Source organism: Eleutherodactylus coqui, chromosome 13, assembly GCF_035609145.1.
Source record: "Eleutherodactylus coqui strain aEleCoq1 chromosome 13, aEleCoq1.hap1, whole genome shotgun sequence".
Classification (NCBI taxonomy): Eukaryota; Metazoa; Chordata; class Amphibia; order Anura; family Eleutherodactylidae; genus Eleutherodactylus; species Eleutherodactylus coqui.
Genome location: NC_089849.1, coordinates 68,602,813 through 68,629,282, shown reverse-complemented (window position 1 = coordinate 68,629,282; position 26,470 = coordinate 68,602,813). Strand labels below are relative to the sequence as shown.

General features: G+C 48.7%; 2 protein-coding genes and 2 long non-coding RNA genes across 10 annotated transcripts in view; 2 read left to right on the top strand and 2 right to left on the bottom strand.

The window, feature by feature from the left end:
* ITGB4 (integrin subunit beta 4) overlaps nucleotides 1-4,962 on the top strand; it is a 72,318-nt gene extending 67,356 nt beyond the window's left edge. For all 6 annotated transcript variants that reach the window (XM_066587143.1, XM_066587141.1, XM_066587144.1 and 3 more), the window contains one exon: nucleotides 1,157-4,962. In XM_066587143.1, the coding sequence (XP_066443240.1) occupies nucleotides 1,157-1,296 (140 nt within the window). In that variant the 3' untranslated portion in view covers nucleotides 1,297-4,962. The remainder of the gene's footprint in view (nucleotides 1-1,156) is intronic.
* Nucleotides 2,673-23,829, bottom strand: GALK1 (galactokinase 1). The gene is made up of 9 exons (XM_066587147.1): nucleotides 23,811-23,829; nucleotides 14,406-14,562; nucleotides 12,608-12,797; nucleotides 11,305-11,424; nucleotides 9,467-9,602; nucleotides 8,247-8,428; nucleotides 8,017-8,167; nucleotides 6,151-6,313; nucleotides 2,673-2,810 (listed from the first exon to the last, which is right to left on the bottom strand). Exons 1-9 carry the CDS (start codon nucleotides 23,819-23,821, stop codon nucleotides 2,739-2,741), a joined length of 1,182 nt encoding a protein of 393 aa, XP_066443244.1. The 5' UTR covers nucleotides 23,822-23,829; the 3' UTR covers nucleotides 2,673-2,738.
* On the top strand, nucleotides 14,563-17,601 carry LOC136588145 (uncharacterized). 2 transcript variants are annotated; one of them, XR_010787547.1, is made up of 4 exons: nucleotides 14,563-14,831; nucleotides 15,620-15,727; nucleotides 15,882-16,055; nucleotides 17,315-17,601. It is a non-coding gene; the product is annotated as an uncharacterized lncRNA (long non-coding RNA). The 2 variants fall into 2 exon arrangements; XR_010787546.1 differs by lacking the exon at nucleotides 14,563-14,831 and having other exon boundaries at nucleotides 15,460-15,727.
* On the bottom strand, nucleotides 19,746-23,078 carry LOC136588144 (uncharacterized). The gene is made up of 3 exons (XR_010787545.1): nucleotides 22,752-23,078; nucleotides 22,228-22,401; nucleotides 19,746-20,165 (listed from the first exon to the last, which is right to left on the bottom strand). It is a non-coding gene; the product is annotated as an uncharacterized lncRNA (long non-coding RNA).
* Nucleotides 23,830-26,470: the final 2,641 nt, after the last annotated feature.

Sequence of the window (26,470 nt, the reverse complement as noted above, 5' to 3'; positions counted from 1 at the left end):
GTTAGCATTGTTGCCTTGCAGTGCTGGGGCCCTAGGTTCAAATATGACTAAGAGCAACATCTGCATGGACTTTGTATGTTCTTGTTGTGTTTCTTCTTCTCCAGAGAAGAAAAAAGAAACATGGTGGCTCTGTCATTAGTACTATTGCTAGCAGCACTTGAGTCCTATGTTCACATCTGACCAAGAACAACATCTGCATGGAGTTTGTATGTGCTTTGTGTTTCTTCTCTTTCTCTTCCTCCTCGAGAGAAGTAAGAAGCATGGTGACTCAGTGGTCAACACTTTTGCCTTGCAGTGAATGGAGTCCTAGGTTCAAATTTGACTAAACGCAACATCTTCATGGAGTTTTCCAATTCCACCACTACTTGTTTATGAATTTTACCGTGAACTTCCAGTTTGACAGAAATTAACCCCCTGAGTTTTGGTTCTAGCTGAACTGAATGCTTAGCAAAGCTTGGCCTGAATTTGGGTTCTACACATTTGCTCATCTCTAGAAGAGGGTAATCTTCCTTCTAACAATCTATAGAAATGTTTAATGATGTCTGCGTTCAGTTAGGGGATAATGTCCCCAATCCATAACCATTTTTATGAACTTTTCTTATTATGTTTGGTGTAGAAGAACTCGCTAGCATGCACAGAGCCCTGAACTGCAAAATCTTAGGGATAAATTGGGCAGTAAGATCTGGCCCGCAGGGGGCACTCCAACATCAGTGCCCTTCGGGGCTGAACTGACATGTGACATGACATCCAACTGGTTGCTGTTTACTTCCACCATGTACCAAAACTTGCTGGAAAGCCTTTCCTAAAGATCTGTGCCCTTCCAGCAGCAAAGGGGAGACCATTTCTATGTTAATTCCTATGGATATAGAAAGAGATGATCCAACAAGGACAGATAGAGGAGATGTTCAGGTGTATATTAGCTAGTGGACCCCAAAAATGTCAGTAAATATCAACCAGTCACATTTGGTGATCGAATGGGGTTTCTCACACATGGTGGATGTTTTTTTTTCTTTTTCTTCTGAGTCTGGATGGAATTGTTGGACTTTTCTCAACTTTTACCAAGTTTCCTCCCAATGTTCTTATTAGATAATGCAGATATATTTGTAATTGTTCATAAAAGGTCATCCATAATACTTCCTAAATTTTCTATCAACAGATGGCATGGCTGTCACTTCTCACCGGATGGAAAGCTCTGGCACAGTTACGCAGCAGATCACCAAAGAGTACGTAACGCGAACAATGATGTCAGGAGGATCCCTCAGCAGGCAGGCGGATCGGCAGTTCTATGATGCCTAAATGATGGGTGCGCCCAACTACACTGGACTATGTGACTGCCACTTTGGTGACACATTCCCATCCCTGGCACTTTATTACTTTCTGCTGTGGGATTCTCATTTGTGCTTCTCATAGTATCTTGCAAACAAGATAGTACATCACGGGATGGGAACATGACAGCAATACTGACGTAGGTGCTACATAAGGTACCAAATGGGATAAATGTTTCTTCGCTGTCTGCATCAAGCTTTTCAATGTTATGCTCAATAATTACAATGCTTTGAGGGGAGAAATAGCGCTGGTAGTGCTATCCCAGCATCCTCTACTCCACCGCATGCTCTAAACCAAACTTTATTTAAACTTTTTATGCTTTGTAAATAACTTTTAAGAATATATGTCAGAAAGGGAGAATTTATAGACAAGTTCAGAAGGGATTTTTGCAGAAGATGAACTGTGTTGTAAGGGTTTTGTTTCGGTGTCTAGTACTTGGGTGTTGATATACGCAATTAAGCGAAAACATGGTATAAAGGGCAAGTTTGCACACTGCTGAATTGCTGTGGATTTCCGGCTGTGGAATGTGAGCCAAAATTCTGCAGTAATATATAATAGGGTGTTTAACGAAATCTGCAGATTTACTCGGCAATGTGTGACCATACCCTAAAGGCTAATTTAGACGCAACGAGAATCGCTCTAAATCCGCTCTTTTGAGCGATTCTCGTTCTGTCTAAATGCACTGACATCATGCAGTTTTGGTGCACGAGTTGTTGATCACTGAATTCTAGCTTGCTAGAATTGAGCGATCAGCTGTTATCAGCGGAGCAGGTTGTTATCAGCCGGCTGCACTGATAAGATTCTCTCTGCCAGTGTCCTGCTGGGAATTCAAAGCAGGGCACGGGCTGTAAGCACAGAGAACACTACAGCTGTTTGTTCATGCAGAAAGCTGTAGTGTTTGGTGAGAGATAGCAGCAGTGTCCGGCTGCGCCTGCATAGTAGCTAATTAGCTACTATAAAATATGCAAAAATGATCTCTCAAAACTGTCACTCCAACTAGCGTTTGAGGGATCATCTGTCAGTGTAAATGGGGTATAAGACATGGTGTAAGTAACGGAAGATATCACATCCCATGTATCCAAGTGTTCTGTAACTATAACGTTCTGGTGACCTCCATGATGAGTAGAAATGGGGCAGTAAAACCAAAGCAAGAAACAGACTTGGGGAGATTTAGCAAAACTATGGAAACATGGAGAATTTACCCACCGCAACTTCCCCAAAGATGGGATCCGAATAGTTTCGATTGGCAACTAGTCCAACCCATTTTGATACATCTCCCCTATTATAGTTTTATATATCCCAACCAGAATGCATTGTGGGAAAAAAAAGACTTTAAACCCCAGAAATCAGCTGTGAGATAGAATTCTGGTCCCTTTATTACCCCAATGGCAGGTCATGTTTACAGTGGAAGGTTATTGTGACAAGACCCCAGATCCAGTCGATGGCTTGGTGATATAGAATGACGGCGATCCTCTGAATTTATCCTGCAGAAGAAAAAAGAAAATGGATGATATTTACCTGTATTTTATGTTTCCACACAACCTCAAGACAATATACTTAAAGGAGGTTTCTGGGATTATAACACTGATGGCCAATCCTTAGGGCTCATGCTCACAGGCGTGTACAATGTCACTGCGTGGAAATCAAATGATTTTCTCTGACATGTGTATGTGCAATTTATTGTGGTTTTGCTACATATGTACTCACTGCATTTTTCACATGTACACAAAAAAATGCAAGAAGGCTTAATTAAGGTAATTTTCCCCACAGTCCCTTGGAAACGTGTAAGGCCGCCTGCACACGGGCGGATTTGCATTGCGGAATCTGGGGGGGGGCCTTCCACCTTCAGGTTCTGCAGCAAATGCCGCCCATAGCATGCTATGGAAAAGTGATTCTTTCTGCATACTGCAGCATGCTCCATTTTTCTCCGGATTCCGCACGGACGGCTTCCATTGACGTTAATAGAAGCAGTGCAACCCACGGCCCATCTGCAATTAACATTTCGGAAAGGTTGCGGGACCCATATCATCGCCTGATGGCGGTGCGGGTAAGTCTGTGCTGCGCATCTCTGACGGCGAGCCGTCCGGATATCCGCAGTACAGAAGAAAGAAGAAAATTACAGGTATGCAGGGTCGCCGGCCGCGGTCAGAGGCTGATTCCGCTTCGAGATTAAACATGCGGAATGTGACCTGTTCGTGTGCAGCGGCCTAAAAATGCAGTGAATATGCATACAACTGTGTACTTGCTGCGTTTTCATGCAATCCCATAGACTTTAAAGGGTGATTTTGGTCGGTGATTACGAACTAAAGAATAAGACACGCTGCAGTTTTTTCATGCAACCGGTCAGTACATGAAAAAAACTAAGAAAAAACTCTCATCTGTATACCTCAATATAAATCTATGCGGTTTATAACGTCCATATAACGTGTGTAAAAAAAAAAAAACCCCAGATGTAATACGGACTGAAAACATGCCCATGTGAGTGAGCCCCTAGGATAGCCCATCAAGATCAGATTGGTGTAGGTCCAAGCTGCAGTACCAGGCACAGACACTATAGAATGTATGATGCTGTGCCTGGTACACAATGAAGAGACCGCAGTGCCTCGTTGATGAGCAGATCAGTGGGGTGCCAGGAATAAAATTCCACCAATCTGATATTGATGGCCTGTCCTAGAGATAAGCCATCAGTATTAATGGGGTTTCCCAGGTAAATACTACTGATGACTTATCCTCAGGATATGGCATCAATAGTTATTTGACTGAGGTCCCAAGCGGCGGACCCCAGCCGATCAACTGATCGGGTGCCTACTGTCAGTGCCACAATAGACAGGAAGGGGTCGAAGGGGAAGCAGATGGCTCCGACTCTTGTGTAGTGGCCAACGCTGGTAATTGAGGTTAATGGGAACCACGCCTGCAAATACCAGTGCTGTGTATTTTGTGAGTGACAATGTGCGTTGGAACAGCCCATCAGTCAGCGCCTTGAGCAGTGGAACCCGGCCGACCAACTACTGATGACATATCCTGAGGGTACATCATAAATAGCATTTGCCCGGAAAACTCCTTAAATGTCCCAGAAATCCCTTTTTAGGGTGATTATACACACAGTGGAAGTTCTGCAGAATACTGGCTGTGGAAATAGAGCTGAATACTGCAACAACGTAAAGTACAATGTAAGTGCAGAGGTCTATTAGGGAGTGTTCACACCTCATCGACTTTGTCGCAGATGTCACCCTTTTAATTGAATTCAAACTGAAGGGGTGAAATCTGCCGCCGATCTGCACCAAAACCCGTGATAAAATCTGCAGTACATGGGCGATGTGTGAACGCACCCTTAGACCAGTTAGCAGGTGCCATAGAGGGCTCTCCCACAAATCTGGGTGCTTTATACACAATATTGGTAAACAGAACTCAACGAAAAGGTCAAATCTTAGAATTGGACTATGCACTTTCCTTATAAGCACAGCCTAATATCTGGGAGAAGAGCATGCGATTCTCCAAGTTTAGAGCCACTGGTTTATATATTATATATATGCTAAGACCGTTGTCCAAATGTTCGTGCGCTCGGCTTTGTTTACAGACTGTTGCCATCTTTTAAGCTGGTTTAACTTTTGTAATAATAAAAGCATTTTCATACAATTGTCTTATCAATTCCTAGATCATCCTCAAACCCTGGGAGTGCGGGCCTAGATTTCACAATCACAAGGTACCTTTATATGGTATGACTGTCCGGCGCATAGGCAAGCGACAGCCGTACCTGCGACTATAGTCGTTCAAGTAAGTGGAGACGGGGATCGTTCCGGCCCGCCCGCCTCCGTTTACTGTAAACAAGCGGTCACTCATACACTGAGCGGGATGGCGTCGGCAGTCGTTCCTTTTCAGTGAGCAGAAACGGAACAACTAACTTCTCACTTAGGCCTCATGCCCACAGGCAGATCTTTGCTGCGGCTTCCGCCTCTGGATTCCGCAGCAATAACCCTTTAGAGCATGCTATGGAAAAATGATTCTTCATGAACACAAGCAAAAACCAATAGCAGTTTCCACTCGCAGATGAAAAAAATTGCTGCATGCTCCATTTTACTGTGGTTCCCGCATAGACTGCTTCCATTGAAGTCAATAGAAGCTTCCACGACAGTGCGGATGGGCCATGGATTCCGTGGGAAAGCAGGAGATTAAAGACAAATTTGGGCACAGGGTAGGATTCTGCTGCGGGCTCCCACATGCGGAATCCGACCCACCCATGTGCAAGCAGCCTTACACCTCATGTCCACGGGCACACACGGTTTCTAAGTGTTGAAATTCCACAGCCGATTCCACCCATGCCGGCAGCAATGAGGCCTAAAAAGATATTTTACTCACCTGGCCGGCTGCTGTGCGGGTCTTCTCTGTCACGGACGGATCTTATTTCTTTTGCACGGCCGATGCGCTCGGGACACCAGCAGGCGTGCCACGCACATGCTCTTTTTCTTTTATAAATCTCCTGCTTCCCCGCGGATCCGCGCCACGGATGGCTTTTTTATTGACTTCAATGGAAGCAGTCCGTGTGAGAAACCACAAAAAAAATGGAGCATGCGGGGGGTGACATCCGCAGGTATTTAATTACCTGTGAATGCCCAATGAATGTCTATGGGCATATTGAACTGCGGATCATCTGCATGGGTGACCCGCGCGGATTCCACAATTCAATGTTGCCCATGGACATGAGGCTTTAGTGTCCTGCCGCTGGCCGTATGTAAACAGGCCAAGAGTTGCTCATTTGAGCGATTCTTCAGGCAACTATTGGCCGCTCTAAAGGTACCTTTACTGTCCCATGAGATAATCAATCACCTTGATCTGTTCTTTGGTCCTCTCAGCGACTGAGGTCTCCAGTAAGGTTACTGTACAACCTCCAAAACCTCCTCCGGTCATCCGGCTGCCATAAACACCTGCAATTTCCATGGCTATGGAGACCAACTCATCCAGCTCCGGACAGCTGACCTCATAATCGTCCCTGCAAAGGAATAAGCGCACAGTCACTGGTGTAAGTAGTAGCGGAACGGCAAGGGCACCAAGGATAAGAACTCATCTGACGCTCAAAATGAGAGAATACATCATCTTAAGGCACTTTAAGGGTCGTGAAAGATTAAAATCCAGCAGCACTCTTGTCCGTGAGCCGCGCCAAATACTGCAGCTCAGTCGCATTAACTTGAAAGTCCATGGAGAAGAGCGGTGCCATTTCTGGAGGACCTCAGCCATGTTGGTTTTGTGCTCCTGCAATCTTCCAATTGAATTATACCGCAAAACTTTTACAAAATGGTCCACTGTGTGAATAGCCCATGAAGCTGCCATAAAGCATATCTGCAGCAAAGATTAGATGGCCGACCCCATGGTCACGTACAGACAAAGTAACAAAATCTACAATCAGAAAATTAATAAAGGGGTTGCACCGGAATCTGCAAGTTATCTCCTATCCATAAAATAGGGGATAATGTGCTGATTGGTGGGGGTCTCCCTGCTGACACCCCCACCACTCAACAACGGGGAACCAGTGTCCCCCTCTGTCAGTCACTGCAGGGTCACTTCTTCCCCTGCAGTGGTGTCAAAATAAATAGAGCGCTGGCTGAGCGCGTGCAATCGGAACTCCATTCATTTCAATGGCGCTAATGGAAATACCAGAGTGCTTGCTGCTGCTCAGCTATATCCAGCAGTCACATTGGAAATCAATGGAGCGCTTACACGACCAGCACTCCATGCAGTCTCCTCCTTACTGCAAGGGGTGCAGTAAGCCCACAGTGAGGACAGGAGAAACTGGACCCCCTTTCTCAGAATTGGTGGGGGTCTCAGCAGTGAGGATAGAGGATACCTTGTGATTCTGGTGTATCCCCTCTAATGTACAGGTTTGGTTTAGTTTTTTGTTTCTTGTTTTTTTTAGAAACTAGTAGAAAGTTTATCCTCAAACTCCAACTCTGGTCTGTCATATCTTAAATTATCAAGATAAGTTCAACCTCCTATCATATATCTATACATTCAGTTATGAGATTTCTGGAAAGAGTTATGAGATTTCTGGAAAGTGGGCAACAACCAATATGGCGTCCACTATAGCTTCTACAGCAGTTGTCCCCCACCTTTCCCAAAGTCCTGATTGACATATTTGTCTAGTTACTAAGCAATAGGGGAACAGGGAAGCATCACTGTAAACCTGATCTGCCATTCAAGAATCTGGCCAATTGTGTAATGTGTCCTATTGGAGCTGAATTGGTGGCCCCATTAGTTATCACCCAGCCTTCCTAGAAACACCCATGTACTAAATAGCTGAATTACTTGGGAGTCAACAGCAATGCCACAGAGTAACAGATGGGGCCTCGCTCCTAAATATACTGCATGTCGGCCAGGTAAATGTTATGATTTCCTGAGATTTCCCCAAGAGCCCGCCAGCAGATCGTGTGCCGAATTTCAATAATAACATCACTTGGTATACGATCGCTGAAAATGAACGCTCGCTTTTGACTTCCATGCAATGTATTCCCTGTGGTTCTGCTAGGAATCCGCCATGAGTCTGTAGTACACAACCGTACAGGACCTCTGCATGGCACTCAGGGTGCAGCTGGTATCCGCATGGCATCCCCAGTGCCTCCAAGACTGAGCGGCTACAATAATAAATGTATGGATTTCTACAATGACACAAAAGGGGACAGCTCACTATAATTGTCCTACCTCAATGAGTTGTGGCTCTCCACCATCAGTTTACCAAACAATCGGTAATCGCCGTTCTCTAAAGCCTTTGCTGCCTTGGATGTGCGCTCTATTTCCGTGATGACATGGCGGGCTCGCCTATAACACACGTCGTTGAGATGGTCCTTTTGAGCTGAAGTCATAAATTACTGGTTAGAATCATCAGCATCAGTGCGAGTTCTATTTCCTAGACTTTACATCAATCCACTTACCCTCCAGCTCTTCCATACTGGCGTCCCTCAAGGTTTCTTTACCAAGAGCCTTGGCGGCCTCCTCGCACTGCTTCTTTCGTGTAGAATACTCGCTGCCCGTCAGTTCATGGCGGACATTAGAGTTAGTGATGAGAACAGACAACTTGGGATCAGTCAGGGGAAGCGGTTTGACTTCCAGAGACCTGGAACAGAACGAGGAGAGCAAGTAGAGATGAGCGAGAATACTCGCTAAGACATATTACTCCGCCCCCCGCCGGCCCCCAAATCTTTAGAGATGAGCGGGGAGATACTCGGCTAATGCACTACTTGCTCGAGTAATGTGCCTTAGCGAGTATACTCACTCATCTCTAAGAGAGAGCGCCATTCTACATACTCTGAAGAGAAGACCCAGGTAACTCCATGGTGTAATATATGACCGGCCTTCCAAAGTCAGAGACCTCTTTGCAAGCGCTCTCTACTTTGGCTAGTAGAGTATTTGAAAGCGGATTTGCTAAACCAGGCAATTCCTTTAACTTCGTAAGCCTCCAGCCAAACTGAACTCAACTTTTATTTATTTTGGATTATTGTGGATTTCTTAGAATTACTCAACAGAAACACATAAAAATGAACGGTCATGATGATTTTTTTTTTTTACAATTTTTTGAAATCTAAACATGCGCTATGAGTGCTTCACATCGGGAAGATCATTTGTAATAATCCTATAAATATCTGTATACTGATATAACACACATTTATATAAGACTCTATTCATTTTGAATTCCTCCAATGATTATCTCTCTCTCTCTCTGTAATACAGTGCCATACAAAGGCATCCTATAACTTCATAGTACGTTTCTAACACTATGCAGGACAGCTCTCCGATGTCAGAGGCTGTTCTGCATACTGTAAAATACATATGCAAAACAGCCTTCAACATCGGAGAGCTGTCCTGCATAGTGTTAGAAACGTGTGTCAGACCTCGCCTGACACAGACGCTACGCAGGAAAATCTGAATGTCGGACGAGATCTGACACTGGATTGGAAAGGGTAATCTAATCTATATGGCCAGTTTAAGAAAATGGAGTGTGAACGCAGAAGAAAAAGACCCTGTGTAATATAAGTTGGTGACCTGCCAGCTGCACAAACTCAAAAACAGAGTAGGGTAAGGAGGATCAGGAAATCGGAAGAGAAGAACAGATCAGCAGCTCTAAGAGACATAATAGCTAAAGCCTCACACTGACCTGCAGTCAATGAGCAGAGCGTGGCCCTCCCGTCCCATCACGGATATAAACTGGTCCATGATCCCACACGGCACTCCGGGAAATGTATGTTCAGCCTTCTGACAGGTAAGTGCCTTCTGAACCAGATCTCCATCATCTGATACCAAGCACACATGACCCAGATATCAGCTTCACAATACTAGTAACTGAGGTATAAACATATAAAAACACACAATGACAAAATGAGAGGAAAAACAAAGCAAGAAGGGCATCCACGTAACGCCACCATGGAGGAGAACAAAGACAACCAGATCCTCGGATAGCTTTGATTTAGCCATTTAGGTGATCTGGCCAATCAGATCATTGGACATTTAAAAGGGCCACTCCAGTGAAAACTCATTTTTCCATCACTGCACCCCCTCACCCAATTGTCCGTCGCACTCGTATATTGCATTCGTTTCCACTGCCTCCTGTCTGACATTTATCAGACATCATCTTGAGGTTTAGATTTGTCCCCGCTTTCTCCTCTTCTGCGCTATCATCACAGCAACACATGGGCAGCTAGAGTCAGTACTATTCCTGCCCGTTGGTTGGGCAGTGTAATTATCACTACCTTCTAGATTATCCTAAATAAGCTAAAGATCATAAGTATACAGTCAGGAGGATGAACTACCATCTCCTTCATTATAACTGTGTGACAGGAACCTCTAATCTTCAACCCTAACTGTGTTGGACCTTTATGTCTGCACCCTGTGAAGAGCCTGTGTGGTACAGTCAATGTAGCTTCATTATACAGGAAGACTGGTGTAAAGAGCAAGAAAAAATGGTGGGGTAGCCCATTGGTGGTGTTTGATGACCTACTAATATTACTTGTGATCCTTAAGGGTTCCAGATAGGAACCATGAATTTGTACGGAGGTGCTGCCAATCAATGCTCTTTACATCTTTCATCCCTCATCATACAAGAGGTCCTGGTGACTGAGCTTATCTCTGCAGGAGTCACACAGAGACAAGTAATAACCAGGCAGTCACAATTAGGTCACATGACCCAAATGAAGAGAAAGATTCCAGTAAATTTTATTTTGTTGCAGTAGCTATCTTTGTTTTTCCAGATCTTACCCATATTTAACACTGCGCTGTGAGCAATTCTCAGGATAGGTCATGAGTAGTTGATCGGCTGGGGTTCCTCGCTCGGGACCCCGACTGATCAGCTGAGCTGGCGCATGCTGCAAGTGCCGCAATAACAGAGGTCTCCGCACCAACCTCTGTGTAGTGACCGGTGCTTGTAACTGCAGGCACGGCTCTCATTGAAATCATTGCGAGCGGCGAGGCTACAGCGCTCACGTTCCAGTACGAGACATCATCACTCCGTAACTGGGGACTGCCAAAGCATCAGCGATAAAGTGAAGTTTTACAAGTGAGTAATGTTAATTTTTTCCTTTAGGCCACCTGCACACGGGCGGAAATCCCGCGGCGGTATTTCCCGCGGGATTTCCGCCACTGAAAGTTTGCATAGGAGTGCATTACAATATGCACTCCTATGCAGACGGCCGCGGTTTGGCCGCGCGAAATCTCGCACGGCAAACACACCGCGGCATGTCCTATTTTTGTGCGGGGCACGCACTCACCCGGCCGCCGGCTCCGGTCTGCGCATGCGCCGGCTGCGCCGCAGCCGGCACATGAAAGAGCCGGGGCCGCCGGGCGCGGGTGAGTACGCGCTCGTCCCTGCAGGCTCTCGGGTCGGGTCCCGCGGCGAGAATTCTCGCTGCCGGATCCAACCCGCTCGTCTGCAGGCGGCCTAAATGTCGTCCGAGTGTCTGACACAGGCAGCCTGTGAACATACGACATGCACGTTCTTACCTTCACACAGCTGCTGCAAGAAGGTATAGGAAGCAACTTCTAGAGATGCAGAACTGGACAAACCTCCGCCCAACGGCACGCTGGTGGCAATCACTGCATTAAACCCGGGAACGGGGCCGGCTGAGAGAGCACAAAGGAAAGTTATCCAACAGTAGTAATAAACACAGTCCAACCCAAATATAACAGCTTCCCTGCTAAGAGGATCCGTCATCACACACAACCACCTCCATGGGGTATTCACTGGGCTGTCCAGTTGAGGGGCCAATCGCTAAGGGTCCTTGTAGATGAGTCGATTCTTGCTTGAACGAGCGAGTGACGTCACCGTTAATTAGTTCACCCTCGTGCAGCCTGTTTAGACAGGTAGATACATCTTTGACTTGTTCAAACTAGAATCGTTCTGGGCTCCTTCACGCTGGCGATCGCGATATTGCCGCGAGAAAATCGTGGCAAAATAGTGACTTCTTCCCCACGATTTTCTCGCGCCAGCGCGGCTTTTTCTTCCAAAAAGTTCACTACCACTTGTGATTTTTTTTCATGCGATTTTTTTTTTTTTACGCGAAAGTCAATAGGACTTTTGTAATGTTAAAGACGCATTGCACGAAAATCGCGAGTTCGTGCTTTGCGATGCGGAAACACGGGACATTAAGAAAAAAAAAGCAAAATGCAGAATGCCACAATTTTTTTTTCTCGTAACATCGCATGAGTGAAAACATCGCAAATGTGAAGGAAACCATTGAAAATCATTGGTTTCATAATTCTGCGTTCTCACTTACTCTTGCATCGCCCGACTTTATAGCAAGTGTGAAGGCCCCCTTAACCCTTTGCAATCCAATTTTAGATTCAGGGTTTCCTAGGGGGCTTTCTCTTTCTGCCATTATACAATGGCGCCATCTGCTGGCTAGAGGCAGTATTGCGGTATGGGACATGCTGGAGAGACCCCCTGACAACAGAGCGGCCAGTAATATACAGTAAGAATACCCTGCCGGACGTCTTCAGACATCGGAGCTGTACAGCCTTCAATCAGAATGTCTTCAGACATCAGACAATGGATTGGAAAGCGTTAAATCTTTCCCTGAGTCAGCCAGATAGAAAGCTGCTGCTCTTCATGGCTTTTGACTTTATAGGCGTTGGGGGGTGCAGAGACGTGGACACATCTGTGATGTCCATATGCCCCAATAGGACATCCGGACGTGTGGTGGCCCTGATGGAACAATCCTCTTCACCTAAGGTTTCTTCTGGACCCCTGATATAACTGTGCCTGTGTACAGGCTGTACCCCACGATCATCTTCCCAGATGACTTACCTCTGTAATGTTGTATAACTCCTTTCACATAATTAGCCCATTTTGGTGCTCCTGTTGTTAGAGGTCTGTCCACACTTGGGGTCTCAAATTCCACTTTATGGGGCTCATCAGCCCCCTCGGCTGTAGTAACGATGCAAATCTTTCCATCCTTCCGGGGACTCCCTACTATAACCGTGACGAGGGGCAGAGCCTGCAGAGAAACACAGGGATGCAGCGTCCATCACATCCCGTCCTGTTACATACGCCCTTAGAATCACTTTGCTACATTGTCACCGTGAAATAACACAACACAATGGCGGGGTTCTTGCAACTGTTGCAGTAAAGGGGTTTTCCAGGAAGATACTACAGGGCGAGCGCACTCTGTATTGCTAACATATTGTCATGATAGTTCATCAATAGACGATCAACTGGGGTCTGCCACTTGGGACCCTGGCCGATCAGCTTACCTGGTGCCCGCTGTCAGCACCGGTACACACAAAGATACTGAGCGGAAGCTGCTGCTCCGACCCTGGTGTAGTGGCCGGCGCCTGTAACTGCAGAAACAGCTCTCATTAAAATCAATGGGAGGTGCACCTGCAATTACTAGCTCCAGCCACTACACCTGGGTCGGAGCAGCAGCTTTCACTCAGCACCCCTGTGTGTAGCGGCAATCACGGCAAGTGCCTGATCAGCTGGGGTCCCGAGCGGCGGTCCCCAACCAATGACCCATCCTGAGGACAGGTCATCAATAGTATTTCCCTGGATTCTGTGGGATGCGCTGATTGTGTGGGGGTGCTGATTAATGTACTGAAACCTTTTTAAAAAATGAGAGAAGTAAAATGACTGGGGGGGGGGGGGGGGGGGTACCATTGTTTCTTGGACCTTGTTTTTAACCCTTTCATGGTACGCATGCGGTGATACAAAATATATGTAGACAGTTTAGATTTTACTAATTAAGAAAAATTAAAGAAACTTTCAAAAAGAAAAGGTTTTTGTCGCCATATCAGAGACCCATAACTTTTTTTATTTCTTCACCAATGGGGCTGCATGAGGGTTCAACTTCTGTGGGGCGACCTGTGGTTTTCATTGGTACCATTTTGGAATATATATGACATTTTAATCACTTTTCATTCTATTTTTTGTCCTTTTTAGGAGATTAGTGGCCAAAAAACCTGCAATTCTGGCCTTATGTAATAATTCTTACGATGTTCACCGTATGTGATAAATATTTTCATTTCCAGACTTTTATGGCAATACCAATTATGTTTATTGTTTTAAGTGAATTTCCCCAAACCGGAGGGTCACTTTAATAGACTGCAATACATGGCGGTCCTGGAAGCCTTCACAATGCTGTGGTCTGCCATGTGAATTTATCGGCACCCCGAGAGTGCTTTGTGGGGGAGCCCATGGGGTGTCGGAGAGGGTGCTAGTTGCCAAGGCATCCACAGCTGTCCGGGACCGTCCTATCACAAGGCAGCTTGAGCCTGTGAGCTCAGGCGGCAGCCTGCAGCTTCACAGAGGGGGCAGCGTTACAGCTAAAGCTACCTCAAAAAGCAGGTATTGTAACCCCCCTTATATACACACTAATACTTAGTTTTATGAAATTGTAAAAGAAAATAATTGTTGCCCGTAGCAACCAATCAGAGCGCAGCTTACATTAGTCAAGCGACATATAAGAAATGAAAGCTGCACTGTGATTGGTTGCTATGGGCAACAGTCGGTTTCATAAATCTCCCCCATAGAGTAGAGCAAAATGGGTCATGTGACTGCTCACTTATCACGTGACCGCCGCACTCCGACCTGCTGGCGGATCTCTCACCATGGGCAGCACGAAGCCTCCGTTATAGTCCGTGTGCTCCCCGATCAGATTCACCCTCCCGGGTGCGAACACCGCGAGCTGAGGCTCATGCCCTCCGAAAGTCTCCGCATACACCCGCCTAGCTTCTTCCTCAGGACCAGACATTGCTCCCCAGTGCGCATATTAACACATTCTGCCGCAGTTCTACAGCGCGGCCGATTCAGCCAATCAGCTGGCTGGAATCGGCATCACGTGACTCAGCGGCGTGCCCGAGCATTGCCGTGCACGATGAGCTGTGCCCGCGCGTCACGTGGGCTGTGACGTCACCGGGCCTTGCATTTGCCCGCGGATTTTGAACAGTATTGATCTACGGAGGAAGCAAGCTGATGGTTGGAACCTTTTCCCCAATTTACAAGATGGGAGAGTAAGATTTGCGCGCTACGTGTGGTGAGTACCCACCTGAGATTTGTGCGCTACGCTGTGCGCTACGTGTGGAGACGCGGTCACCTGAGATTTGTACACTGTGCGCTACGCTGTGCGCTACGTGTGGAGACGCTGTCACCTGAGATTTGTGTGCCGTGCGCTACGTGTGGAGACGCTGTCACCTGAGATTTGTGCGCTGTGCGCTATGTGTGGAGACGCGGTCACCTGAGATTAATGCGCCGTGCGCTACGCTGTGCGCTACGTGTGGAGACGCGGTCACCTGAGATCAATGCGCCGTGCGCTACGCTGTGCGCTACGTGTGGAGACGCGGTCACCTGAGATTTGTGCGCCGTGCGCTACGCTGTGCGCTACGTGTGGAGACGCGGTTACCTGAGATTAATGCGCCGTGCGCTACGCTGTGCGCTACGTGTGGAGACGCGGTCACCTGAGATTTGTGCGCTGTGCGCTACGTGTGGAGACGCGGTCACCTGAGATTTGTGCGCCGTGCGCTACGCTGTGCGCTACGTGTGGAGACGCGGTCACCTGAGATTTGTGCGCTGTGCGCTACGTGTGGAGACGCGGTCACCTGAGATTTGCGCGCTGTGCGCTACGCTGTGCGCTACGTGTGGAGACGCGGTCACCTGAGATTTGTGCGCTACGCTGTGCGCTACGTGTGGAGACGCGGTCACCTGAGATTTGTGCGCTGTGCGCTACGTGTGGAGACAACACCCAAGATTTGTGCGCTACATGTGGTGAGTACGTCACCTGAGATTTGCGCGACGCCACCTGGCGCAACCTGTCTTTTTTTGCAGATTTGTGCGCCTTATTGCAAAATTACGTGTGGAGAGGATCCTGACGTTTGGACGCGTTTCGAGAAGAATTTCGCTTCGCTCGGACACCATCTGACATCACTCGGCGAGGTAAGCTGCTGCATCTGCCCAAATGTTCATCGCGTGCATCTGCTGATATGCACATATTTGGCGCATATTTGCCGGTTTTCTCCTGCATCACCTGATATGTGCATATTTGCAGGTTTTCGCTTGCATGTGGTGATATGCTCTCCGTTTTCCACAGGACGACTCGTGTGGAGAGGAACCTGACATTTGGCTGCGTTTTGTACAACGTACGGAACCGGAGATTGGCGTTTTAGGTGCTGATCTCACATTTGCCCCCCGCCTTTTGGAGAGGACGACTCTTCTGGAGAGGAATTTCGCTTCGCTAGGACACCACCTGACGTCACTCGGCGAGGTAAGCTGCTGCATCTGCCAAATTTTTCATTGCTTGCATCTGCTCATATGTACATGCATGCCTGTATGCGTACATGCATGCATGCCTGTATGCATGCATGCCTGTATGCGTGCATGCATGCATGCCTGTATGCGTGCATGCATGCCTGTATGCGTGCATGCATGCCTGTATGCGTGCATGCCTGTATGCGTACATGCATGCATGCATGTATGCGTACATGCATGCATGCCTGTATGCGTACATGCATGCATGCCTGTGTGCGTGCATGCATGCCTGTATGCGTGCGTGCGTGCATGCATGCCTGTATGCGTGCGTGCATGCATGCCTGTGTGCGTGCATGCATGCCTGTGTGCGTGCGTGCATGCATGCCTGTGTGCGTGCGTGCATGCATGCCTGTGTGCGTGCGTGCATGCATGCCTGTGTGCGTGCGTGCATGCCTGTGTGCGTGCGTGCATGCCTGTGTGCGTGCGTGCATGCCTGTGTGCGTGCGTGCGTGCATGCCTGTGTGCGTGCGTGCGTGCATGCCTGTGTGCGTGCGTGCATGCCTGTGTGCGTGCATGCCTGTATGCGTGCATGCCTGTATGCGTGCCTGTATGCGTATATGCGTGCATGCCTGTATGCGTATATGCGTGCATGCCTGTATGCGTGCATGCCTATATGCGTGCATGCCTGCGTGCATGCCTGTATGCGTGCCTGTGTGCGTGCGTGCCTGTATGCGTGCATGCCTGTGTGCGTGCCTGTATGCGTACATGCGTGCATGCCTGTGTGCGTGCCTGTATGCGTGCATGCCTGTACGTGCGTGCGTGCCTGTATGCGTGCGTGCCTGTATGCGTGTATATGTGCATGCGTGTATACGTGCGTGCATGCGTGTATATGTGCATGCGTGTATACGTGCGTGCATGCGTGTATACGTGCATGCGTGTATACGTGCATACGTGCATGCGTGTATACGTGTGTGCATGCGTGTATACGTGCGTGCATACGTGCGTGCGTGTATACGTGTGTGCATGTATACGTGCGTGCACACGTGCGTGCACGTATGCGTGTATACGTGCGTGCACACGTGCGTGTATGCGTACGTGTGCGTGCACGCGTGCGTGTATACGTGCGTGCACGCGTGCGTGTGTGTATGTATGTCTAATTCTTCTGTCCAGGTTGGGGGAGTAGTGGTCATTGTAAGTGGGTTGAGTGGATCTAGGGATCAGTAATACTGGTGGGATGTGACTGTTAACCTGCTGATTTCTCGTCATTTCCTGCAGATCTGACGTCCTTGAGAACGGGAAGGCTGGCAGACAGTGAAGAGACCCTCGTCGTTCAGCAATCTTGAAACCCTTCGTTTTATGAACTGTTTTTTTCCCAGTGACTCCCTTTTTTTAGATACGCTTTTTCTTTAAAAGAATTATGACGGAGGATCCTGAAAAACTGCGCAATATTTTACTGCAATGCAGTAAACAGAAAAGACCCGCAAACACAGCGGCCTTTTGTCTATATCAGGGAATGAACCTTGGTGTAACATCCACACTAGCAATAAAGTATAAAATCCGAATTGGGTAGAGTCTGTCTGGTTTTCACTATACGTTGCAGTTGGCGGTGTGCCATGTCCTGCTCCTGATGCAGTTGGCGGTGCGCCCTGTCCTGCTCCTGATGCAGTTGGCGCTGTGCCCTGTCCTGCTCCTGATGCAGTTGGCGCTGTGCCCTGTCCTGCTCCTGATGCAGTTGGCGCTGTGCCCTGTCCTGCTCCTGATGCAGTTGGCGCTGTGCCCTGTCCTGCTCCTGATGCAGTTGGCGCTGTGCCCTGTCCTGCTCCTGATGCAGTTGGCGCTGTGCCCTGTCCTGCTCCTGATGCAGTTGGCGGTGTGCCCTGTCCTGCTCCTGATGCAGTTGGCGGTGTGCCCTGTCCTGCTCCTGATGCAGTTGGCGGTGTGCCCTGTCCTCCTCCTGATGCAGTTGGCGGTGTCTGTTATGTGGCATGTGTATGACTCCTGTTCTGTGGTGTGGCTCCTCGGATCTGCTAGGGCCCAGTTCTTAAGATCGCTGGGCCGCCCTCTTACTCGGCTGATGTCCCCGCTTAGGTAGGGCCACTGTCATCCTCCCTGTAGCACAGGCTTGGTTGCCTGGATACTGTGTGACTGTCCTGTGTTCCCTGTGTGCGTGTATACTACTAGACTACCACTCCTTTGGTCACGATCGTGTGGGCCCCCTGCTTTATCTGCTCACACGATTGTAACAGTCTCTTCAGAAAGCCACTGACTACTCCTTTCTTTTTGGGCCCAGTGGTGCATACAGACATAACATTAGGGCCACACTGTGTATACTTGTGAACACGAGACAAAACAGGGGTGTCCATTTCGGAGGTTCAATCCTCCTTTTGATGTGCAATATAGAAAAAAAAAGGTCTTGAAAAGGACATGTTTTCTAAAAATTAAATATTATTTGGTCTCCTAAATTGCATTAATTCCTAAAAATAAATGTGGGGTCAAAATACTCCTGACCCTCTCAGCGAATACATTAAGGGGTGCAGTTTTTAAAATGTGGTAATTTGTAAGGGTATCTATCATTATGACTAAGGATGAGCGAGTATACTCGGTAAGGCACTACTCGTTCGAGTAATGTGCCTTAAACGAGTATCTCCCTGCTCATCCTTAAAGATTCGGGGGCTGCCGCGGGGGAGAGCGGGGAGGAACGGAGGGGAGATCTCTCTCTCCCCTGCGACTCACCTGTCAGCCGCAGCGGTCCCCGAATCTTTAGGGACGAGCAGGGAGATACTCGTCTAAGGCACATTACTTGAACGAGTAGTGCCTTAGCGAGTATACTCGCTCATCCTTAATTATGACACCTAGAAGCCTTTTCAAACTTGGATTGGTGGAGGAAAACTAAGGCTTCATGTCCACGGGCAAAATAAGAATTAAAATCCGCAGCGGATTTTAACTCTTCTCCCGCCCGCGGATCCGCACCCCATAGGGATGCATTGACCACCCGCGGGTAGATAAATACCCGCGGATCGTCAATAAAAGTGATTTAAAAAAAAATGGAGCATGAAAAAATCTGGACCATGCGGGTCTCCTGCGGGGTCGGCTCCCGCGGGCATCTATTGAAGCCTATGGAAGCCGTCCGGATCCGCGGGAGACCAAAATCAGATTTTACTCACACGCTCCGGTTCTTCTCTTCGCCGCGGCGCCATCTTCTCTCAGTCGCGGCCGGATCATTTTGCTTCGGCCCGGCGCATGCGCGGGGCACATCACCGACGTCATCATGCACATCCGCCGAGCCGAAGAAAGAAGATCCGGCCGCGACGAGAGAAGATGACGCCGCAGCAAAGGAAGTATCCGGAGCGTGTGAGAGGTAAGTTTATTCTTATTTATTCCTATTTTCAGCCCTCATGTCCACGGGGCAGGAGGGACCCGCTGCAGATTCTACATGGAGAATCCGTAGCGGGTCTGATTTTCCCCGTGGACATGAGGCCTAAGTGTTCCTCTAAATTCTGAAAAGTAATGTTAAATTTGTACGTCTCCTAAATGGAAAAAATAAATTTACAAAAGTTTTAAACCGTGCTTCCAGAATAAAGTGAACAGATGGAAATCTATATGTTCGCAGAGATTTGTACAGTATGTTGGCACTTATTTTATATATGACATTTGACAATGTGAAAAAATGAAAATTCAAAATTGTGCAAAGTAGCAATTTTAATAAATATACACAACTTTTAACAGTCCTTTTTACTACCTAACAGAAGTACAACAAGGGGAAGAAAACAATGTCAGTCACTTGGATATGCAAAACCTTTACGGACTTATGATATGTCAAGTGACACATGTAAAGTTCCAAATTTTCGGTCTGTCACTAAGGCGCAAACAGCCTGGTTCTCTAAGGGGATAAATAGCTTAGTGTATAAACTGTGAACCGACTAACGAGGGACAGTGAGCAGCATCACATGCATCGTACTGCTCCATCAGATCCTGAGGATGGATTTCCATAGCAGGTGATGGGCCATTTCCAGCTTTTAAGCCAACATCTGGGAACTTCTGGCTCTCTGGTGATTCAACTCTGTGGTTGCGAGCAGCGGAAACGGTTACCACAGTGCAAGATTCTGACCAAAACGTATCAGCTGACCTATAACGAGGAAGAGAAAAAAAATTAACCCTGCCTGCAATTGGCTTAATTCCGTGGGTTTTCCTAGTTATTGCACTGTCCCTGCTTTTCTTCACTCCTACTTTAATAGATAAAGACATCGTATTTGGACAATTGGTATGTTTCTCCGAAGGTTTGTTCAGTATTGGGATGGAACCTGTACGTATGCTAAAAAAAGGAATTAAATGCTCAAATCTAATGGAATGTCTTTTTCGGCCAATAAAACGAATTTAACACAGCAAGTGTGTGTGTGAGAGAGAGGGGTGGCTGAGTAAGTGGGTGAGCATACATGCATGTGAGCATACATGCATGTACGCATACAGGCAGGCACGCATACAGGCACGCACGCATACAGGCAGGCACGCATACAGGCACGCACGCATACAGGCACGCACGCACGCATACAGGCACGCACGCATGTACGCGTACAGGCACGCACACAGGCATGTACGCATACAGGCACGCACGCACACAGGCACGCACGTACGCATACAGGCAAGCACGCACGTACGCATACAGGCACGCACGTACGCATACAGGCACGCACGCATGTACGCATACAGGCACGCACGCATGTACGCATACAGGCACGCATACAGGCACGCACGCACGCATACAGGCACGCACGTACGCATACAGGCAGGCACGCACGTACGCATACAGGCACGCACGTACGCATACAGGCACGCACGTACGCATACACGCACGCATACAGGCACGCACGCATGTACGCGTACAGGCACGCATACAGGCACGCACGCATGCACGCATAAAGGCACGCACGCATGTACGCATAAAGGCACGCACGCATGTACGCATAAAGGCACGCACGCATGTACGCATACAGGCACGCACGCATGTACGCATACAGGCAGGCACGCATACAGGCACGCATGTACGCGTACAGGCATGCACGCATGTACGCATACAGGCAGGCATGCACGCATGTACGCATACAGGCACGCACACAGGCATGCACGCATACAGGCAGGCACGCATACAGGCACGCATGTACGCGTACAGGCACGCACGCATGTACGCATACAGGCACGCACACAGGCATGCACGCATGTACGCATACAGGCACGCACACAGGCATGCACGCATACAGGCACGCACGCACACAGGCACGTACGCATACAAGCACGCACGTACGCATACAGGCACACACGTACGCATACACGCACGCACGTACGCGTACAGGCACACACGCATACAGGCATGCACGCACGCATGTACGCATACAGGCACGCACGCATGTACGCATACAGGCACGCACGCATGTACGCATACAGGCATGCACGCATATACGCATACAGGCACGCATACAGGCATGCACACATGTACGCATACAGGCACGCATACAGGCATACAGGCATGCAGGCATGCACGCATACAGGCATGCACGCATACAGGCATGCAGGCATGCACGCATACAGGCATGCACGCACGCATGTACGCATACAGGCACGCACGCATGTACGCATACAGGCACGCACGCATGTACGCATACAGGCATGCACGCATATACGCATACAGGCACGCATACAGGCATGCACACATGTACGCATACAGGCACGCATACAGGCATACAGGCATGCAGGCATGCACGCATACAGGCATGCACGCATACAGGCATGCAGGCATGCACGCATACAGGCATGCACGCACGCATGTACGCATACAGGCACGCACGCATGTACGCATACAGGCACGCACGCATGTACGCATACAGGCATGCACGCATATACGCATACAGGCACGCATACAGGCATGCACACATGTACGCATACAGGCACGCATACAGGCATGCACGCATACAGGCATGCAGGCATGCACGCATACAGGCATGCACGCATACAGGCATGCACGCATACAGGCATGCACGCATACAGGCATGCACGCATGTACGCATACAGGCATGCACGCATGTACGCATACAGGCATGCACGCATGTACGCATACAGGCATGCACGCATACAGGCCTGCATGTACATATGAGCAGATGCAAGCAATGAAAAATTTGGCAGATGCAGCAGCTTACCTCGCCGAGTGACGTCAGGTGGTGTCCTAGCGAAGCGAAATTCCTCTCCAGAAGAGTCGTCCTCTCCAAAAGGCGGGGGGCAAATGTGAGATCAGCACCTAAAACGCCAATCTCCGGTTCCGTACGTTGTACAAAACGCAGCCAAATGTCAGGTTCCTCTCCACACGAGTCGTCCTGTGGAAAACGGAGAGCATATCACCACATGCAAGCGAAAACCTGCAAATATGCACATATCAGGTGATGCAGGAGAAAACCGGCAAATATGCGCCAAGTATGCGCATATCAGCAGATGCAAGCGAAAACCTGCAAATATGCACCAAGTATGCGCATATCAGCAAATGCAAGCGAAAACCTGCAAATATGCGCCAAGTATGCGCATATCACCACATGCAAGCGAACACCTGCAAATATGCGCCAAGTATGCGCATATCAGCAGATGCAAGCGAAAACCTGCAAATATGCGCCAAATATGCGCATATGAGCAGATGCACGCGATGAAAATTTGGGCAGATGCAGCAGCTTACCTCGCCGAGTGATGTCAGATGGTGTCCGAGCGAAGCGAAATTCTTCTCGAAACGCGTCCAAACGTCAGGATCCTCTCCACACGTAATTTTGCAATAAGGCGCACAAATCTGCAAAAAAAGACAGGTTGCGCCAGGTGGCGTCGCGCAAATCTCAGGTGACGTACTCACCACATGTAGCGCACAAATCTTGGGTGTTGTCTCCACACGTAGCGCACAGCGCACAAATCTCAGGTGACCGCGTCTCCACACGTAGCGCACAGCGTAGCGCAGAGCGCACAAATCTCAGGTGACCGCGTCTCCACACGTAGCGCACGGCGCACAAATCTCAGGTGACCGCGTCTCCACACGTAGCGCACGGCGCATTAATCTCAGGTAACCGCGTCTCCACACGTAGCGCACGGCGCACAAATCTCAGGTGACCGCGTCTCCACACGTAGCGCACAGCGTAGCGCACGGCGCATTAATCTCAGGTAACCGCGTCTCCACACGTAGCGCACGGCGCACAAATCTCAGGTGACCGCGTCTCCACACGTAGCGCACAGCGTAGCGCACGGCGCATTAATCTCAGGTGACCGCGTCTCCACACGTAGCGCACAGCGCACAAATCTCAGGTGACCGCGTCTCCACACGTAGCGCACAGCGTAGCGCACGGCACACAAATCTCAGGTGACAGCGTCTCCACACGTAGCGCACAGCGTAGCGCACAGTGCACAAATCTCAGGTGACCGCGTCTCCACACGTAGCGCACAGCGTAGCGCACAAATCTCAGGTGGGTACTCACCACACGTAGCGCGCAAATCTTACTCTCCCATCTTGTAAATTGGGGAAAAGGTTCCAACCATCAGCTTGCTTCCTCCGTAGATCAATACTGTTCAAAATCCGCGGGCAAATGCAAGGCCCGGTGACGTCACAGCCCACGTGACGCGCGGGCACAGCTCATCGTGCACGGCAATGCTCGGGCACGCCGCTGAGTCACGTGATGCCGATTCCAGCCAGCTGATTGGCTGAATCGGCCGCGCTGTAGAACTGCGGCAGAATGTGTTAATATGCCCCCAGTGCTCCCCGTACATCCGGGTATCCGCTGACCCCACCCACGTGACCCGCCCACAAGCTGTGCGGCTGCCAAGTTTGGTCGCTCGTTTGTAACTAGCCTGCGCTTCGGCGCCATTGTTGTACGGGCAGAAAGTGTCTCCCAAGTCTGTCATTGTGTCTCTAACATGTAGGCAGAAGTGCCTCAGCACGAGGCGCTCAGAAATAAAGTGATGGCCCTCAGCTGGGACTGAGTTACTAATGCTGCAACCCAGTCTGCTGACACTAGGGGGAGCTCTGGAGCTCACTGACAAATGCGCATTCCATGGCAAAATAGGGCATGCGGCAATCTTTCTTCTGCCCGTGGAATACGCAATTCACATCCGCGAGTGTGGAGGAAAGATTGATAGTACACGCCTTTCAGTGCTTGCATTTTACCGCGGATCGTCTGCGCAGACGGCGAATGCAGAATCCACAATTCAGATCCGGTCGTGTGAAACCGACCTAATACTTGTTTATTTCACATAAATCTGGATTCCCTCACATGCAGGTATTTTACGTTGCATCTCAGCCACGCAAACATAGAGCGTGTTCTATTTTCTTGCGTATTGCGTACCAAAGTCCCTATAGAAGTCAATGGGAAGTGCGCGAATGCGATTGGAATATGCAAGGAGATGCGTGGAGCACTGCGTGATTGTGCTGGTAAAAGAAGACATCGGTCCCTATTAACAACAGACGCTCCCCAGTGCTTGCCTATTCACTGTTCACTCCCTTGGTCAAGTGCTCCTGCTTTTACTCGCCTGCATACTCAACCGTAAATCAGACTTATGGTACGTTCCAGAGAATATATACACTGGTCAGATAAAGTGGTGCTATACAAATAACAAGATTCATTTAAAGTTACTGGCCCTCTCCTCACCCAGTCTACTGTGAACTCGCCTTGCACTCTCCCTGTGTAAACAGACCGAACAGGGCAGAGGTGAGTGAAATAGCAATTCTTGTTTTTGAGTTATTGGGCCCAGTTTACTAGCTAGCATGAAAATGTGAGGGTTGGGCCCAGTTACTTGGCGAAGGCCTCATGCCCACGGCCGTCACAGATTTACACAGTGGAAATACCGCAGTGGTAAACAAAACACACGTTTTTCTGCGGTCTCCATTAATACTATATCATGGGCATGAGCCCTAAACTCTACATGTAACACCTGCTGAACTCTTTCCCCTACTTTTTCATCTCCTGCAGGTAATGACATTTGAAGAATATACTGTATATACACACAGCCCTAGCAAGCCGTCTAAGGCGCTATCCATGTCTGGATGCTGGACAGGTGCAGGAACTGAACAGACCCCATTATAGGCAGTGGGGTCCGGGGGGCACAGTTTGGTTCTATCATAAGACAGATCCGTTCATCCAGGGGATTTAGATTTCCTGCTGCCATGATGGAACAGCTAGTGCAGATGTGAATAGAGCCTGACTTGCCGAATTAAGGCCCCCCCCCGTTCACAACTGTGTGGGAGGCTCCGCTCAGAGCCTCCAGTGTACGTCTGGAGGGGAACCAGGCAGACCAATCACGTCAAAAACAAATTGCCCAAAGGGCAAAACAAGCCGGTTGCGTCCCTCTCTAAGGGCGGCTTCACACGGTTGTATTTGCGCACATATTTGCGAGAGCAATATGCAGAGAATAGAACGCACGGAGTTAATTGGGTCTGTTCACATTTCCAGATTTTGGCGGGCGCATTTTGGTCGTGCAAAGAAAAAAAACACATCTGGAACTCGTTAGACAAATTAGCCGTTTCTATTGGTGTATTTGTGCCCTGCGGGCAGAAAAAGTACAGAGAGATACGCTGGCACGCGAGCAAAAAAATCCTCGTTTATAGTGCAAATAAGTTGTGCGTGCACAATTACGCCGGTGGGCACATGAGGCCGGCCTGAGGGCTTATTCACACCAGTGATGCGCATAAAACTAAGAATTATGACATCTGTTCTTTTGAATATTTTCCTTGATGCAAAAAAAAAAAAACACTGGAAGTTCAATCATTGGGCGTTCTCTCGGAACGCTGCACCCATTATTTTAAATGAGACCTTAAAATACACTCGCGTCGTGTGATACGCACGCAAGTGCGATGCAATGTTTCCCATTGAAGTCAATGGGAAACACTTGCCACCCCCTGACGTGCGTGAGGATCGCAACTTCACAGAAGCAAAAATACTTAAGATTACCATGAAAATTGCATATTGGCCGGCGCGATATTGGGTCGAGTTTCTTGCCCTGATATTGCGCTTGCCCTATTTGCAATGAGCGGATGTGGGGCGGGGCTAAGTTTCAAGAATTAGCCCCACTCCTGTCCTGCCTCCCCTCATTGCAAATAGTGGAGAGGGGTGGGAGCTCAGAGCACTGCTCCTGGCTCTTCCCTGCCTCCTCCCCCTGCAGAGAGGGACGACGTATATCGTCCGGTGTGAATACCCGGCCGATATACGGTCGTCTGAATAAGCCCTAAAGCTGGATTCACACCTGCACTAGGGCGCAGTTCAGCGTTTGTCTCTCTGCTCCGTTTTGGGGAGAAAGAAGCTGAAATAAAATGCTGAAAAAAATAGTCAGTTTCCCCCCCAATGATTTCAATGGGTGTTCAAAAAAAAGAAAAACAGAAAGGCTTCCGTTAGGCTTGTGTTTTTTTATTTTTAACAGAAAAAT